The sequence below is a fragment of the Triplophysa rosa genome, linkage group LG17 (assembly GCF_024868665.1).
Source record: "Triplophysa rosa linkage group LG17, Trosa_1v2, whole genome shotgun sequence".
NCBI lineage: Eukaryota > Metazoa > Chordata > Actinopteri > Cypriniformes > Nemacheilidae > Triplophysa > Triplophysa rosa.
In genome coordinates this window covers 17,421,943-17,439,261 of record NC_079906.1, presented here as the reverse complement: position 1 = coordinate 17,439,261, position 17,319 = coordinate 17,421,943, and the positions used below count along the sequence as shown (strand labels likewise).

Here is a 17,319-nt window from a genome sequence, read left to right as displayed (position 1 = left end):
TGCCACAAACTCATTCTAATTGTCCTTAGGCTGATGTGAACTCTTTGCATGTCCCGCCTTAATCATTGACACGGTCCATTCCTGTGCACAAGTTAACTGGCACTAATGAGTCATTCTGAGGCCTGTCTCTCACCACTAGAAATAGTGTGGTTCACTCGGAGGTCAACACCTTCATTGAGCATCATTATAAGGAGCTTTAAACTGCAACTTATCACATTGATGGATTACTTGTCAAAGACCCGTGCCTTAAAGGAATTGGTTACGGCAAGGAGAAAATTATCATTATTTTCTTGTCATTCGAAAAGTATATAAGGTGTCATAACAAAAGAATTATAGTTGGGTGTCCAAGCTGCTCTTCAAATATGAAAGAAAATGAAAGTTTTTACAATAGAGTAATTATAGCAATTGTGTATTACGCCCTTTTCACATGACGTCACGCATCTTCCGTTCTGCCGCGAAGCAGTGTATCGTTACTTCCGCTAGCACTCCAGTTCATAAGGTGGCGGTAATGCACCTATAAGCTGATTTGCCAATCGCCAGTAAAACTCAAGAAGAAGAAGTTACTTCCACTAGCGCCTCAGAATGGAGTTTACCAAGTGGCTTGCACATCTGCCACAAATACATCTAGATGATGTACAACGTCTTGCAGACAAATTTTCGCTAACGACAAGATCAAAGCTAGAGAAAGGATACAAATTCTTCATTGAACAGTACCTGTTTGATTATGAAGGTAAGTGTTTTGTTTCTTTTTGTGTTAGCGAAGGTGCTAGGATAAGTACTTGAATACGTGTTCTGTCCGTTTTTTTCTCACTGTTAAATTCCAGCGCGACGGCAAAACGGAAGTTCTTCTTCTTCTTGTTTGTTGCAAGACGGATGTTATGATACACTGCTTTGCAAAAAGGCGGAAGTTAAGTGACGTCATTGTGAAAAGGGCGTATTACATGTTGTATATAATAAAATACTATACAGTATTTATGCATGCACTTCACAATACAGGGGTGTAAAATGGCTTCTAAATGAACTTTTCTTATATTAAAGACTAATCAAACCATGAACAATCCATAGGTTACCGGTGTGTGCTCTCAAAAACCACAAACTATGATAACAATTGTCAGTGTTCAGAAAAATGAACCATGCATTACTTGTAGTAACCATGTTACCATGTTTGTTTTATTTGTAGTGAAATCATAGTAATCACAAATTAACCTCAATAACTAGTACCATTGAAGGCTAGTAAAACTACAATGATACGCAAAAAATGGTTTTCCAAAGCGGTGTCTAAATAATACACGACATACACGCAAACTTTGTTGTCAGTGTCACGTGACTGTGTCCGCACTTCCTCTCACGGTTTGAAAGCAGCGTCCGCTTGTGCAGTTGTCATAGTAACCAAGTTTAAAACCATGGGTGGACAGACACCGCCCAAGAAGCCTTCCGTCTCAAAATCACGGCAAAAAGCGCTGAAATGCACGGTCGAATTGAAAATTCAAGCTGTAAGTACATCAGCCGCGGTCCCTATTGACTTTTCCCGCCCAACAACAAAAATAACGTTATTTCTGTTTGCGTTTGTCACGATAGTAGTTTAGCGCACTGTTAGCAACAAATGGTTATCACGGATGACTGAGTCAGTGCAGTCAGGGTTGCAACGGAGCATTTACGAGCAGAGACAGTTTAATAAATACTCTTGCATTTTAGTCTAAGTTGCGTTTATTGAAACAACGGAAATACAAAACAACGCCTGTGCGGTTTGGCTAGGCTGCTAGCATATCAAAGGCAGCCGCACAGTGTCTGGTACATGCAGAGCTTTTGCGCCTCATGTATAAATGTACAGGGAAATGTATGTTCTTCTGATATATCTACAGTGTATTTTAATTATTTATTTTCTAAAGAAAGCGTTGGTTTATGTTCTTATCATAAAAACAATAACATAATAAAACACCATGTGACGAACAATTGCTGTACGTTTAGATATTTCAAGTCAATGCATGATGAAAAGTGTGTAATTTTTAGTATAGAAATCATTACATATAAAGTGGTCATCCAAAAACGTAGACCAATTTATAAAGAGTTGCTACAAGTAACTACAAAGATAGATCATTTTAACTGACCAGACCAAAGGGTATGTGCCACCGCTGGCCTTACTAACACCTTCCAAAAGCAAGTTTGGTTTCTCACAGGAGCCTCTTATCCACTTTAATTTGTCTTTCTTTATTCTATGGAACAATCAAAGTGATTTTTTAAAGAATGCCCAGGCTATTTTTTCTATGTAATGCAAGTGAATGAAGACTGGGGCTGTTAAACTTCAATGACGAATCAAAATCACTATTAAAAATGGTCAATATATGATTTGTGCGGTGTATTTTCAATTTTTATTTTTTCAATCAATGTGATAGTTCTGTGTGTGGAGACCTTTTCTGATTTGTAAGGATAAAGAAATGTAATTGTAATTTTTGCGTAAACTATTACTTTAACTTGTACCTCCTTACAGATCACTTGTCCAGGAGTGGTGTTACAATCGCAAGATGACCTTTATCTGAGTGTTCAAATCATGGGCCAGTACCACAAGTCCAAATGTGTTCCTCCAGCATTCCCTCTCCGGATTGACGAAAAAATGGTGTTTGTAAAGGTGCACACCGCAAAGACTTTACTGAAACAGCTTTGATTGATTCAAACCTGTGATGTATACTGTCTCACCCTGTGTGTCTTTCTTTCTTTCTTTTCTCATTCTCTTCAACAGACCTTTGTGGGAGTGGTTGACCCAGGTGTTATAGCTGAGCATCTGGAGAGTAAGAATCCTTAGACCTATCTTCAGCTTGTCTTGTGTTGTTTCATAACCTCAGATCAATAAACTTATATACCCTGTTTTTTCTCCCCTGTAGATGAGACAACCTCTTTAGAGCTCCTTCAGCTTGTTCCTCCAGGTAAGATCTCACATTTGTTCCGACTGTAACACTGACAGTTATTTGAGATTGTAGATTGAGCTCTACAACATAGGGCTGTAACTAAACAATACGTTTGAGTTTGCCATTGACATTAAATCGGTACGGCAATTTCCAAAAAACACCCAATATCAGCTGGGAATAAATGCATTATTGGAGCGAGTACTGTCATTACAGTATGCATAAACCATACTGCTTTTTAGAGGTCTCATGGGGTGCGATTTCTTTGTGTGGATACTGACACTTGCCTATTTCTGTATGTAATTGCTTTAAAACACGACATAAATTATTAAACGGCTTTATTACCCAGGCACAGCTTTATTACCTAGTGCTGTCAAAAAAAAAAGTAAACGTTCCATCGTCTGTTTTTCTCTACTGTGCAGAGGGTGAGATCCTGGCCACATTTGAAGGCAACACCCGGGAATTTCTGTATCCAGGCCCACGTCTTGCTCCCAGAAGCACTGGCCCGGGGAGAGAGATTCTGATGAAGAGATCCGTCTCTTTCCCTGTGCGTGTGTCTTCCTTTCAGCATTTTATGTCATATCTGTGATGCATCTTAAAAGCCAGAGCCATTTTCCTGCTATTTGCTTGAAGACGTAGATTGTTTTGGTAAATTGATCTGCCAAGATTGTTATTATCTGCATTGGCCCTCTGTCTTTTCATCATTTTAAAAGTCTGTGATGTTTTTTTCTGCTTCATATTTCTCCTTTCTTATTCCCTCAGGGAATCTCTCCCAAAGTGGAGTTTTCAACGACGTCCATTATTGAGGAGTGTGAAGTGAAACATGGTCAGCCTACCATGTCTGTGAGTCTTTGGGCTTTTTTATTCTCATACTGCAGCGAATGCACCATGCTATTAGCTCTGCTCCAAAACGTTGTGAACTGTCCCGCTTACATAGGCATCTGCCAATTTTATTGAGCAAAATATAGAATCATTTCATTGAAAGTTTTGTAAGTTAAATGTTAGGTAGTAGTTTAATTAGTTGCATACGCCAAAATAAAAAAATAGATTTTCTGTGACTGCCAACTGCACCATTTCAGGATGTTATTTACTCTACAAGTAAAGGGAAATGGTTCGTTTCTACCCAGATCCTCTCTTCCAAGATCCAGCCATTGCTTCCAAAGCTAGCGTTGATCAGCTGGACTTGAGTTTTCCAATATGTTTCTTCTATCAGATGGTCTTAAACCCCTCTGTGTTTGAGCATGGTCCATTTAGAATCACTGACAGACTCCTCACATCCTTTATTTCAAGTTCCTAAGGCCCTTGTTATGACGTCTCTGCGTTGACCATCTTATCGGGTCTGTTTCATGAGCATGTCTTCCCTTTGTGGATGCATCTGGTCCAGACTTGACACGGCTTTCTGTAAATCGGGCTTCTGCATGATTTGCATGCATTTGAACAGAGCTTGTTTCTTGTTTAATAAGCGACTCATGGTGCAGGCTTTGTTGTTTCAAGGACATCCGGATTTATCTCCCATTACCAACACCAGCCGAGCCACTAATCACATCAGACAAGCGCGACTCCTGCTTTAAAACGGCCTCTTTGTCCGTCCTGCCGTCTAAAGAGAAAGAAAGGAGAGAGAAAGAGAGAGAGAGGACTAAAAGGAAAAAAGCCACTTAGTTTAATTTCATTAAATCTCTACTCTTCAAACAGCAATCGCTAGCAGGATTTACTTTTTCTTTCTCTGCTTTTTCAAAATGACTTAATACGCCTGGATGTTCCAATTAGCATTTAAATTATCATTGTTTTTTTACATCCATGTAATGCCATTATCATATTAGGTTGAGACCGGCCATCAAATGCAATTAACATTTTTAAAAACGTATTTACCCAGGCAGCGCCTGCAGGAACACATTTATTGGGGCTCAGAATTATGTTAGCTGAGATTAGAGTTATTGAAGTCATTTGCCTGCAAAGGTGAGATTGGAACATTGAGTAAGGTTTACATCAGGTTACATGTGTACATAAGAAGGAAATCATTGGATTAGCTGTAGATGAACAGAAAGAGTTTTGCAGGATCATTACAATTAAAGTACAACCCTGTGCTCTTTTCCTCCGAGATGTTTTCAACACCTTTAGGGGTATTTTAAAGGTCGAAACATACAGAAGTCTTGCATTTTATTAGTGATGCTGTTCTGTTTACGATTTAGTTTTTAGAACTCAACACCTATTGGTGCTTGCTTCACAAAATTTCTTCACATTTTTTTGTCATTGTTTTCTTTTAATGCCCTTCGTGGTCTTCTGTTTTTTTCTAAATGCAATTCACTTTGGTGCCACTAGTGGAATAGAAATGACCTACCTCACCGACCTCAAGTTTTTCAAATTCAAAGAAATGTAGCATAAACACAAGACACTTAGACAAAATGTGAGTTGAATATGTCCTTGGTTGTCCAATTCATAAATAGAAATAACATACAGTGTTGTCAAAGTTGCAGTTACATACTTGCAAAACAGAGTGAGAAACATAAAGGGTGACTAATAACTTTTTTTAAATTGCTTTACATTTGTTTTTCTCCCTGTCCAGGTTTGTGGCCCTTCCGCTAAACCCTGCCGTGTGCGGACCAGCCCTGCAATTCCAAAAAAGAGGAAGCCAAACACTGCGCCACACTGTAACTATGCGAAACCAACAGTGGTGTCTCAGACCCGTTCATTTTCACCCTACACCCACCGCAGGATGTGTCAGCTGTCCGAGGAGACCAGACAACGACTCGGCCACTTTAAACTAGGGCCCTACATCTTTAAGAAAGAGACGGTCCCTCAGGCTCCATTCGTGGTGGGTAATGGGAATATTGACTAATGAAATCATGATAACAGTGCGTATTGCTTAGTTGTCTTTATTGTATAGGCATTCATGTTGTATTTTAATATACAGTATATATGCACTTGACAGGTAGAATATTTTAATTTCACTGCGGGGGCGTTTGATTACAGCAGACAGACGGCCCTGTTAAAATCACCCTCTTGTTTTTGTTCATGTTTTCTAAAACAACAATACGTCCTGGGGTGCAAATATCAAAGCTGTCATGTTAGAAAAGGCAGCTTTTGATTTCTTGGCTGATATCATGGTGGCATTTTCTGTCACAGGGTTTTTAAAAAGGGTGTAGCCTTTTCAAAGGAAATCCCGAGGCTACAATTAACCTCAAGTATTTAAGAGTCAGGCCGTGATTAACAAATACTTCCCTCTTCATTTCTGCAGATTAGCCTGCTTAGTTTATCAATGTGTGTTTAAAGTCGGCACACTTGTTTTCCATGGTAAGTAAATAGCTTGTTTCATTATCCGCCATGGTCACTTTACTATTTAAATGGAGTGGCATTGGTCTAATTGCTGTCTGAAAGTTGAACTGATACACAAACACCTAAAAAAGTTTGCCAGAATAGAAAACTAGTACCTGTCTCATAAGTTTCTCTCCTTACTTTCACCTTTTGTGGGAAAAGTGATTAATTCTGAAGTGAAAGACATTCATTTGAATAATCAATGCCCCATGTGTCAATGGAGTCCTGCTGCACCTGCTAAAGCAGAGACACGAGTGATTGTTTGTTTAAAGGGGAAAAGAGGTTGACTGCTTTTTCTTTGCACAGGTGCCCCGAAGTCCAAACACGTCAATGATAGAATCCCCCACACTTCCTGCATCTCACCTTTCTGATAAAAGAAGCCCCCTCCACCTCCGATCACGTAGCTTTTCTGCATACCCCACAGGTCACTATAATATTTGAGTATTTAGATGAAGCTCCAGTGATTTCAATATTAAAAATGTCATCTTATGCATTGTTGAGGCTGTGTTTCAAATAATTACCCACGAAACTACTCTTGCTCTCTAGATCCCTCTCTCCTTGGAAGTTTCAGATCAAAGCACACTCAAGTAAGTTGGAAAGCAAGCAGTTTGTTGCATTGTGGCTAGAAATGATCTGCCTGTTCTGACCCTGATTTCTCCCTCATGTCTTGGGGAGGCAACCGTGCAGGTGGACAGTGATACCCGGAATAAAGGCCCCAAAGATAATTCCACCCCTGTGTACAGCATGGTCAGAGATCAAAGTCCAGTCCTGAACCGCTCCTCCCTCAGGGAACGGTGAGTTTTACATTTATTTTCATGAGCAGTTACAATCAGGTAAATGCTTATTTTAAAAGTGTGTACCCTGCACAGGGGGTCAGTCACTTTGTCAAAACTGTTCCACTGAAATGCTCCCTAGAAATTCCCAAAATGCCTTGAAAATACCAGCTAGTATTAACACACTCACTAGAAATGTTGTCACATGTTCTTAAGTCTCTCAAGAGGACAATACAGCCTTTTTTCTTCAAAAGAGACCGTGTAACCATAGTTCATCTGTATGAAAGGGAAATAACATTGTACAGACATTAGAATTACGCAAGACACTTTTTATTTACCAGTTCATTCACGTGCGTTTTTTGCAATTATATTTGTATATTAAATATGTTTGTTTAGTGTCTGAATGCTGTTATGCACGTTTATGTTTTGCTTAATAAAAGTGCAGAACATGCATATTTTTTATTCCATTGTACTTATTACCTACAACAAAGATCAACAATCGTGTGTTATACAGCAGTGTTGTCAATAGATGTCAATAGGATGATTGATTTTCATTAGGGACAAACAAAAGCTTTATACTTATGATGAAAAACACAAAGGGAAAGGTTAATGTCACGGCTATGTAAGAGCATTACTTAAAATCCTTATTTTATTAGATGCATTTGTCTTGAACCTACAAAAATGCAGTAAGCAAAAACTAAAAGTGCAACCCCATGGCCTGTTTCCTTTGAATTTCCAATTACATGATATTGACTAAATGTGAGGCTCACAAAAACAGAGCTTGGTAAACAGAGCATCCGTTTCACAAATCTATATTGCGATCACACACAACAGACTAGATGAATTTACTGCCTCACCTTCAAATGACAGAATCTGATGTTGTGTCATGTTTGTTCATTACTTATGAGGAGAAAAAAAGATGCTGAGAAAACAAGGGAAATGGTATTGATTGGGTTTCAGCGAGATCTAATGCGTTTGACCCGATGCACAGTTTAATAAATTTCGTGAGACCCTCGTTATTGATCTGAACGCCGGCTGCAAACCAGCAAATGTTTGTTTGTTTGTCAGTCTCTCTACCGCTGCCTCTTTTTCCGCAGGACCAAGAGCAAACGTTTCAAATCAATAGACAATCTAAGACTTGAGAGTAAATAGTGGGAAATGTGTGATACTATTCTGTCAATTGAAAGCATGACCGGAGTCAGAGGCCTGGAGATTACGGCTGGCTGCACAGATTCCCACAATGTGAGAGCAGGCACGTCTTTTTGAGCCCCTAATCGGAGGGAACGATGCTTCTGAACTTCTGTACGGTCATTAAAAATAAAGCATGATGACTTTTCGTAAAAATATGTGGGTTTTTTTATTGAGTGATCGTTTCAAACGTAATAAAATATTGCTAGTTTGTGGGTAATATTTGTGTGGGTAATATTTTAATCACCAGGACAGATCTACAACGTATGCATAAATTTCTCATAAGCTGCCTTTTCCTCTCTTGTGGCATATTTAAATGCGTAAAACGAAAATATCAGCATTTGCTTCAGGGCAGGAGATGAATGTCTTTGTCTGTGTGTGTTTGTGTTTGTGATTTAACTTCATGATTTAAGTGGTTTGAAATTTACAACAAATCATCTGGATTTACCAAGATGATACAGCAGCTGTTCACTCTAAGGGCAACAGCACAGACTAGTGGTCAGAGTTGATATTACACCACTGTGGTATTTGACAGTCGTACTTTTTTCATAAAGGTTTTTAGTTCTTATTTGACGTTAAGATGTTGATTTGTTTGAGGTAACTTCAGAGGAAAATGTGATTTCACACACGCTGTATTTATTCCCTACAGGTTTCAAAGTCCTACGAGCCCTTCACGGTCGCAGGAGATCCACAAACGAGTGCAGAGGGTCTTGAACATCCACGGAGCTCTTCGCAAACTTTCTTTTGTATGTAACCCTTTTCGCAGTGCTGTAGTGTTCACCCATGCGAGATGATTCTCAGAAACACTAAATGACAAATGTTAGTCACTTAGTGCGTTTCAAACCTCCATTGATTCTGTCAGACGTTCTGCATTCATATCCGTATTGTTGGGACGTGCCGCTACTGTGAACATGTAATCGCTTTGCGTGCATATTCTCCTCAAGAATCGCTCGAGTCGTGGGCTGTTTTAACTGCATCATTGCCCACGGTGCGTTTCGCCCCAACGGCCTGATGTATAAGCAAAGCGAAAAAGTCGAATTTAAGCTTCCCCAAATCCCTTTAAACGAAAAGCAGACGGTTTTCCGCGAGAGGTCTGACGGCTGTCGGTACGGGCTGAGAGAAGAGAGATGGCACATTGGCACGGTCGGATGCCAAGCGCTGTGTGGATGAAGCCCAAGTCAAGAAGGGAAATGAGAATGCACTTCAAAGTCAAAATGATTAAAGTAGTGGATTGTTGTGCGGTACAGGTCCATGTTTTGTGTACAACAAGGGTTGCTTTTTAAAAAGGTTTCTAAACCTTTAGCTATACAGAACACAGCAGCAGAGACACAGGGATCTCATGGGTCTGCTTCATTGCGATTTACCACAGTATTTACGGTAATTTGGGATTATGTGAGTTTCTATCATTCAGGACAATCAGGCAATGTTTTGTGGCCCATGGCAGAATATGAATTTATGAGTGTTGAGCTCTTCGTTGAATTGTCATATTAAAGTTACAAATTGTCTGGTTTGTCAGGATGACGTGAATGCGGAGGAAGGGTTCAGACGCAGTGTACCTGGGCCCACTCACTGTGACTCAGAGATTGACAGCCGGCTGCTACTGGACAGGTAAACACCCTACAGATCTTTAGTTTAAAATGAAGTAAATCAGATGCATCACAGTTAACACTTCAGCGTTAATTAGAAGAGCACTTCGAAGAACTTTTAGAGAGAGACAAACATTTGTACACATGCATGTACATGTGCCATGGCACATGACAAACAAAGATAATGGCGTTTTCCATTTGTCATAGCTGTGCATAGTTTTGTGGGTAACACCTTTTTTAGAAGCGTTAAAATAGCTTTTTTTTTTTAAATTTCCCTGGAGATGTGACATTTTGCATGTTGTGTCTGTGTGTTTTGTTAATGAGTTTAGAAAAAAGTAACCAGTTTAAAAAAAATTGTTAGCAGTTTAAAAAACGGTAAATGAAAGCACATGAAATATGTTGGGGTTATGGGTTTTCTTTTTTGTTTTTCATTGTGAGACGTACTGCAAAACCTCAAAAATCATTTACACAATCTCCTGAGCTTTGGCCACCGAAGATGTTGCTTTCTACTGTTTTGAACACTGTAGACCGTGCCTTTTATGGCTAATCATCAATTCCGGTTTTAAACCTCGATGATAACCAGCATCATGAATGATTAACCCAAACTAACCCAGGTTTGGTCTGGTTTTGTGAACTGAAGTTAAACTCGAGTTTGTTAAACAATTCATGCAACAGGTCCTGAGGTGTTAAATCATTTCAGTGCAATAATTTGTTAACAAACACAACCTTATTGTAAAGCATTACACCTATATTTTTGTTAACCCAGCAGTTTGATAATGCTTAAATGTACTTTAAAATTGTTTGGTACCAATGACATAAAACCTTGAAATGTTTTTGAATCTTTTGCATTTCTCAGTTCACTTCTCATTTCACAGCCTTAAAGGGATAGTTCGCTCCAAAATGAAAATTCTGTCATGAATTACTCACTCTCATAGTTGTTCCAAACCTGTATAAATGTATTTGTTTGGTTGAACGCAGAGAAAGATATTTGGACGAATGCTTGTAACCAAACAGTTTCGTGGACACCATTAGTAAGAAAAATTACAATGGTAGTAAAAAGTGCCCCAGAACTGTTTGCTGTCCTACATTCTTCAAAATATATTTTATAAATATCTATAACAGAACTACTACTATGGTAGTCAATGGGGTCCAACAACTGTTTAGTTGTAAGCATTCTTCCAATTATCTTGTGTGTTCATCAAAACAAAGAAATTATACAGATTTGGAACAACTCAAAAGGTGAGTGACATAATTTTTATTTTTTTGGTGAACTATCCCTTCAAAGTGACTAAACCAGTTATGATAGCCAAGCATATTTTCTGTACAGTCTATAACACTTTTACAAGGCCATTTGTAAAACCATCCCGTAAACCGATTGATGAGTTCTCATTAGCAGGGGTGCCGCAAGCATTTTTGGGCCCTATGAAAGAATATGAGGTTGGGCCCTCTACCGCACCAATCATACAAGGAAGCCAACAATCCAAAATCTTTGTCTGCGATTTAATAATACATTTTTAATATCTATTACATTACTACTAAAAAAACAGCTCTCTGGGGGCCCCAAAAGATTGTGGGCCCCCAGAAAAAGGGGGAACTTCCCCCTTTAGCTATGCTCATTAGCATGGAAGTTGTCTTTGCTAGCTATATACACACACACCTTAATATCACAATCACATTGTAATGTGTTAACAGAAAACAGTAAGGGTATAAATGTGAATCCTGTTAATCTCTTGCACTAAAAATCCCGCTGTTATACAGAAAAAGTGCACAATTATAGCCATAGCTTACATCAAAAAATACTAGGCTTTTGCGGGTATGGTTTTGTTTATTGGAATGAAAAAAAATTGCATTTCCTGGGCTGAAAAGGTTAAAGGAGCTCTGAGGAGGAAACACTGTAAAGTAGAAAAACTTGTTAACTTGCTCTAAACATTGTAGTTTAATATAAACAGGAATTTGTGCATTTAGTTTGTCATTTAATAAACATTATGTAACACATTGTTCTGTCCTTGCCGCAGGCTTATTCCTGGAGAGCCATCTGTTCATTTATATGATGGAACATTTTGGACAAACAGAGCAGCCGTGTACACAGGGAAGCCCCACAGAGCCGTGTTTGAAGAGAGTTTAAGCAGAATCTACAAGAACCTCTACAGAAATGCATCACAACACAATGGACAAAGAACCTAACTGCAGTCTAAATATAATCACTGATGGACACACTGTAGCATTTTGTCATATACTGAAAAAATTAAGACTGTTTTCCATACCTCAATATAATGACATGTGCAACAATGAATTAAACTGTCATGATAAGTAACAGAAAAATAAACAAGGAGAATATTTGATGACTTGATTTATTGTGTATGGTGAGACAAATCTGCCATCATAAATCTCATATTTTTCATTTGCCTTGGTTTGCTTCAAGGCAGGTTTAAAGTACTGTTTACCTCTGCATGGTGTAAACATAATTGTACAAAACAAAATGATTAAAAGTCCTTTACAATAATCCAAAAATGAGTTTCTCCATATTTAAAAAGACAATTAATTCTAAGGTCACAAAAAGAGAAAAATGTTTAAGATTTATTTGTTTTCTTTTTATGGAATTTATGCTTTTTGTACATCTTGCCAGCCACCTGTGCTGCCTTTTCGGTCATGATTTCCTGGTACTTTTTTTTGTTATTGCTGAAAAGAATTAAAAATAGGCATATTTTAGGCAAAAAATAAGTATATGACAAGAACCTGAAATAAAATTGTTATTGATATAAATACAATTTAACAGAACACAAATACCGAGTTTACCTTCTAAACTCTGCATCAGCGAGCAGCTCCTCCACAATGGTTCTTTTCCTCTGTTTTTTGGGGATTCGGGAACTATAGAAGTCTACAGGGCTGTCAACCACTGTGCCCACCTGAAACGATCAGAAACTTTGTTCAAATACTAGGTTAGTATACCATTGTCTGCTTTTTTTAAGCAAGCATGGATGAGGTTAATTGATTGTTCACTATTTCTGACGATGCAATTGTTCTTAGAAACAATTACTTTTTTGTACAAAAAAATCAAGTCTTTTACGAGTGATTATAAAGACTCGTTCCCCACCTGAAAGTACTTAGGAAATCCTTCTCTGTCATTCTTCTTGTAGAAGCGCTTTGGGTCCATAGCTGAACGCATTTTCAGGGCCTTCAGGTCATTCCTGAGCTCCTCTGTTAATTCAGGGGCTTTCATGTTGAACCAACCATCACCAGTGGTCTTCTCTCTTTCTGCCTAAATATGACAGATATTGTACAAATTAGATTAATAATCATTAACAATTTATAGAAACACATGACTTTACATTTAGAGAATGACGAAAGCCTGAAAACGACTGTTTTTCTATGCCATATCATTATTATTGAAATTCCTTCAAAAGTTATTAAGGTTAATCTGTAAAAGCTATAACATTCAGATGAGATAAGGATATGAATGAAATTGTATGCATTTTTAAAAACAGGCCAAACAAACAGCCCTTAACAGAAAAGACAACCATAAAAAAGTGAAATACTAAAAGAAACTCTAAAAAACAGGCCTGCTCACCTTGCGCTTGAGTTTAGCAGCATGCTTTGATTCCCTGTATGGGGGGATAGCATCTTTCTTCTCAAAATCAGGAACAATAACGCTCTTTTTCAGTAACTGAAAGAAAAATCATTTTTAGGAAAACAAAGCATTAAAACTTGAATGTTTTAAAATTCAGTCTCTAAATTGTCTAACTGTTTTAATTGCCAAGTTACACATTTAACAATTAAAATGTAAACAATTTACCTCATCTACTTTACTTTGGTTCTTCTGAGTTTTCAAGCCACTAGAAAGACTTTTCTGTTTGCCGTCAAAACTGATGTATAAACCACCAAGATCCTTCACTTTCAGACCTGTGTCAATAGAAGTAGATAGGTGCATCCTGAGGAAAAAGACCCCATTTAGTTTATTAGAATTGAACAATATTTAATAAACTTTTTTTGAGGCAGCCTTGTAAAACAAAAGCTTAAAATCAAACATAATGCCTCCAAACATTTTATACAAGTTAAAATCTATAGATCAATCTGAGACAACAAAAATAACTTACACGGGCCTTTTCGGTGCAAAGAGCACTTGTGAATCTTCATCATCATCATCGTTGTCGTCGTCCCCCTCCTCATCAACAAAATCCTCATCTTCTTCCTCTTCCTGAATTTGCTTTGCATCAACATAATACTTCTCATCAGGACTCAGTCCAGGCCTGGTGTCTATGACAAACAGTCCGCTACTCTGAGCTTCTACCATCGACTGACCTTCATCTGGGCATTTTATTTCTTCATCACTGACCCCATCCACAGCTTCCTGTGAAGCACCCTCCTCTTCCTCCTCATCTGCAGACAGACCTTCATCAGGGCTCTCTTCATCCTCACTGCTGTCCAGTAAACTGGTCATTTCTTTAAGAGGAGGAGATCTTTTAAATGGTTGCTCTGCTGTAGTCAAATCAGATTGAGTATGTGTGCTTGAAGAGGGGCGTTCTTCGCTTTCTGCATCTTTTAACAAAACAGACATTTCGTCCATGCTTGCTGTAAACATTTCGTTTGCATCCTTTGTAACAACTACATCTTTCGCACACACAACCGTCTCCTCAACATCCGTCGCATTCTTCTCAACCGCAGATGGTCCAGGGGCCTCTGGGTCAGCATCTACCGCATCACAATTTGCCTGATCCTCGACAGCACGGTTTGCTTTCACAAACTCCGGCTCATTATTCTCCATGGCAACATCTCCATCCATAGCAACTGTGGCAGCCATTTCATCCACTGCTGTTTCCTGATGTGCCTGTGTTTCAGAGTCAGCATTTTCAGACACAGAAACAGCACAAACTGTTTCCGGCGTGCTCTGAGGCTCCAGGATCTCAACATCTGCATGTAAACTGCTCTCAGCAGACACATCCGGATCAAGAACGAGAGTGATATCTGAGGTCGTTTCCTCAGTCACGGTGCACTCTTGGGCTTTGCCGGTGTCTGTCATGGTGCTATCCACTGGTTTCTCTATGTCCTCTTCCTCCAATGTCACAACACTTTCACACTGGAGAGGTAGTGGTTTACGCTCCTCACACTCCCTCTCTTCCTGAACCATTGTAACGCTTGCTTTGCTTCTCGTTCTGGTTATAGGCACGGCACGGTTACTACTGGCAGAGCCGGTTCGGCTACTGCATGGAGTCCCCCTTCCTTTTAAAGAGCTTGTACTATCCTGAGAGGTGCAGACATCGGTGGGTACCGATTCCGAATCTGACTCGCCGACGGTATCCCTTTTCACCTGACGCCGCCTCGATCTCCATGGACTCGTGCTAGGACCAGACATGCATTCATCGGAGTCACATGCCTCTTTTGCAGGTTCTGACTTTGTCCTGCCTCTACGGTCTCTTAGCCTCCTGGACACTGGAGAGGAAGGGGAGTCCGTGGTTTCCTCCAAGTTCAAAGGGATTGGCTCGGTCGGTTTCCCTTTCTGGTTCCGTGCAGACCTGCGGACCACAGAGCCACGGAGACCAGAAACATTAGAGGAGCACGAGTCAGGATCAGATGGATCCAGTTCTGCAGCCAACATAGCAGTCCTCCGGCGACTCCTGGTTATCCTACGAGTGTCTAAGACCTTGGTGAGCGAGACCACAGAGCTGCAGGACCCCGCCTCTGAAAGATCACCATCGTTGGTCTTTGGAGGATCAGACACTGCTGGAGTCTGAACACGTTTTCTTAAGCTGCGCGGGGCTCTTCGCGAACGCGTCGGAGAAACCGCAGACGAACAGGATTCCGCTTCAGATACGTCATTCTTTGCTGGAGTTTTGGGTTTCTCCCGGGTTACGGTCCTTCTGCGAGTTCTAGGTGTCGCTTTCACATCTGAAGTTACAGAGCAGCAGGACTCGGATTCTGAAACATCAGCATCATGGGTGGAGTCAGGTTGTTTTTTGTCAGTAAGGAGACGCATGGATCTTCTGATTTCTCGCTTGGGTGGACTTGCTGGTAAGGAAGGGGCAGTACTTTCGTCTTTCTCCTCATCTGGCTGGGAGTCACCAGTGAGTTCTGACTGGGAATGCTTCTCTTCCATTACGCTTCTGTGACGTGTTGTTCTTGTTGACGGAGCGGGCACCTATGAGGACAATAAATTCACATTAGGATTTCATACATATACTAACATCTGTAATTCAAATCAATATGAAACAAAGGTCAAATATGTCAATTAATCATCAACCTAAAAAAACACGCAGTACAGAACAAATTCTGTCCCCAAATCTGCGCAAGATGTTTTCTTAATTTGCATTCTGATATTAAGCAGCATAAGGAGCGCGTGCTCGCGGAGCAGAAGCGGCGCGTAAGCAGCAGTGCAGCGATTATTTCGTCTGTTCGAGTCTATTTTCCCTACGCGCTGCTCCTGCTCCGCACTGCTTAAGGTCTTTGCACATACAGTCCGAAAATTTCGTATGCGTTTTTTCGTATTTGCCGCCGGTTTGTACGAAGTCTCTGAATTCTCAAAATGCCTCTCAAAATGCTTGCTACGGATGCGAAAAACACAGGTTGAAGGTTGAAAATATTTGTCAGATTGCGTCACTCACTCGAAAATAACGAACTTTTCTCGCGAGTGATAAAGAGCGTGGAACGCGATTGTTCGCGTTTGGCATGAACCCAGCATTACACCCCTAATAGGCTGGGAACTAGGAGGCAAAGTGTGCTGAAATTAATATGAACAGTAAAATGTAAACATCGCATTTTGGCTAAGAACACGTATATATTTTGAGTTTAGGTTGAAATAAAATGTAAACCTAGACACATTACAGTCATCCATGTAATATATAAAATCAAATGTTGTCAAGCATGTCCCATTAATTGTTTTGCTACAGACTAGTCGAGACAGGTCGAAGCAATAAAAGCAATGTTTTCAGTTTCAAGTCATTTAAAAGTTCAAAAGTTTCCACACACTTTATCTGCAGCATGGGCACGTATTGGGCACATGCGCGCCGACTTATCACAAGCACATTAAAACTATACATTCAAATCGCGACAATAACGCTAACATGTAACAACTGATAAGCCGTATAACAATATATATCAATATACCGTTACTCCAGAGGTTTCATCGTTTATATTTTTTACAGGGGAGCCCACGCGTGTTTCGCTTCTGGTGGCCACCATCTTGCCACTGATGATGACGTTCAAGGCACTTCCGCCTGGTGACGCGTTCTCGAACGTCATGACGCAACTCATCTAAGCGGCATAGCGGGGTGAGTTGTAAGTAATGATATGGATTTATGCAAACTTTTAGGACATACTCTCGAGAAGATTCATACATTTGTTTACCATAGTGGTTTTTACTATGTCCATATTTGCCACTGCTATGTAATATAATGAAATAAAATATAACAACCATGTATTTATGCATTTGGCTTGTATACAAACATTTTTTATCATAATGAATTAAACCCATGACCTTTGCCTTGCTTATCCAACACACAGGAGAGCTCTGCATATAATATAAATACATTTAGAAAAATATCAAGTACATTATTGCTGGTCTTAGGA

General features: G+C 39.6%; 2 protein-coding genes across 3 annotated transcripts; one reads left to right on the top strand and one right to left on the bottom strand.

The window, feature by feature from the left end:
• The first annotated feature begins 1,369 nt into the window (after positions 1-1,369).
• spata6 (spermatogenesis associated 6) lies at positions 1,370-11,955 on the top strand. Of its 2 annotated transcripts, none has more exons than XM_057355812.1 (13): positions 1,370-1,493; positions 2,489-2,626; positions 2,738-2,786; positions 2,880-2,921; positions 3,323-3,447; positions 3,663-3,743; positions 5,464-5,712; positions 6,519-6,636; positions 6,759-6,799; positions 6,900-7,006; positions 8,823-8,919; positions 9,690-9,781; positions 11,775-11,955. In XM_057355812.1, the coding sequence occupies exons 1-13, from the start codon at positions 1,404-1,406 to the stop codon at positions 11,941-11,943; spliced, it is 1,398 nt and encodes a 465-aa protein (XP_057211795.1). In that variant the 5' UTR covers positions 1,370-1,403; the 3' UTR covers positions 11,944-11,955. The 2 variants fall into 2 exon arrangements, with proteins under 2 accessions (XP_057211795.1, XP_057211794.1); XM_057355811.1 differs by having other exon boundaries at positions 6,888-7,006.
• Positions 11,956-12,316: 361 nt separating this feature from the next.
• Positions 12,317-17,290, bottom strand: dnttip2 (deoxynucleotidyltransferase, terminal, interacting protein 2). The gene is made up of 7 exons (XM_057355797.1): positions 16,858-17,290; positions 13,854-15,892; positions 13,553-13,688; positions 13,328-13,423; positions 12,854-13,018; positions 12,556-12,665; positions 12,317-12,438 (listed from the first exon to the last, which is right to left on the bottom strand). Exons 1-7 carry the CDS (start codon positions 17,002-17,004, stop codon positions 12,330-12,332), a joined length of 2,802 nt encoding a protein of 933 aa, XP_057211780.1. The 5' UTR covers positions 17,005-17,290; the 3' UTR covers positions 12,317-12,329.
• Positions 17,291-17,319: the final 29 nt, after the last annotated feature.

Excerpts from the sequence above, each read along its gene's own strand:
- spata6 (XM_057355811.1), top strand. The coding sequence starts at position 1,404 with ATGGGTGGACAGACACCGCCCAAGAAGCCTTCCGTCTCAAAATCACGG. Across the intron at positions 2,787-2,879 it reads TATAGCTGAGCATCTGGAGA|ATGAGACAACCTCTTTAGAG; the intron begins GTAAGAATCCTT and ends TCTCCCCTGTAG. Across the intron at positions 7,007-8,822 it reads CGCTCCTCCCTCAGGGAACG|GTTTCAAAGTCCTACGAGCC; the intron begins GTGAGTTTTACA and ends TATTCCCTACAG.
- dnttip2 (XM_057355797.1), bottom strand. The coding sequence starts at position 17,004 with ATGAGTTGCGTCATGACGTTCGAGAACGCGTCACCAGGCGGAAGTGCC. Across the intron at positions 13,424-13,552 it reads ACCAAAGTAAAGTAGATGAG|TTACTGAAAAAGAGCGTTAT; the intron begins GTAAATTGTTTA and ends TTTTTCTTTCAG. Across the intron at positions 12,439-12,555 it reads GCTGATGCAGAGTTTAGAAG|CAATAACAAAAAAAAGTACC; the intron begins GTAAACTCGGTA and ends AATTCTTTTCAG.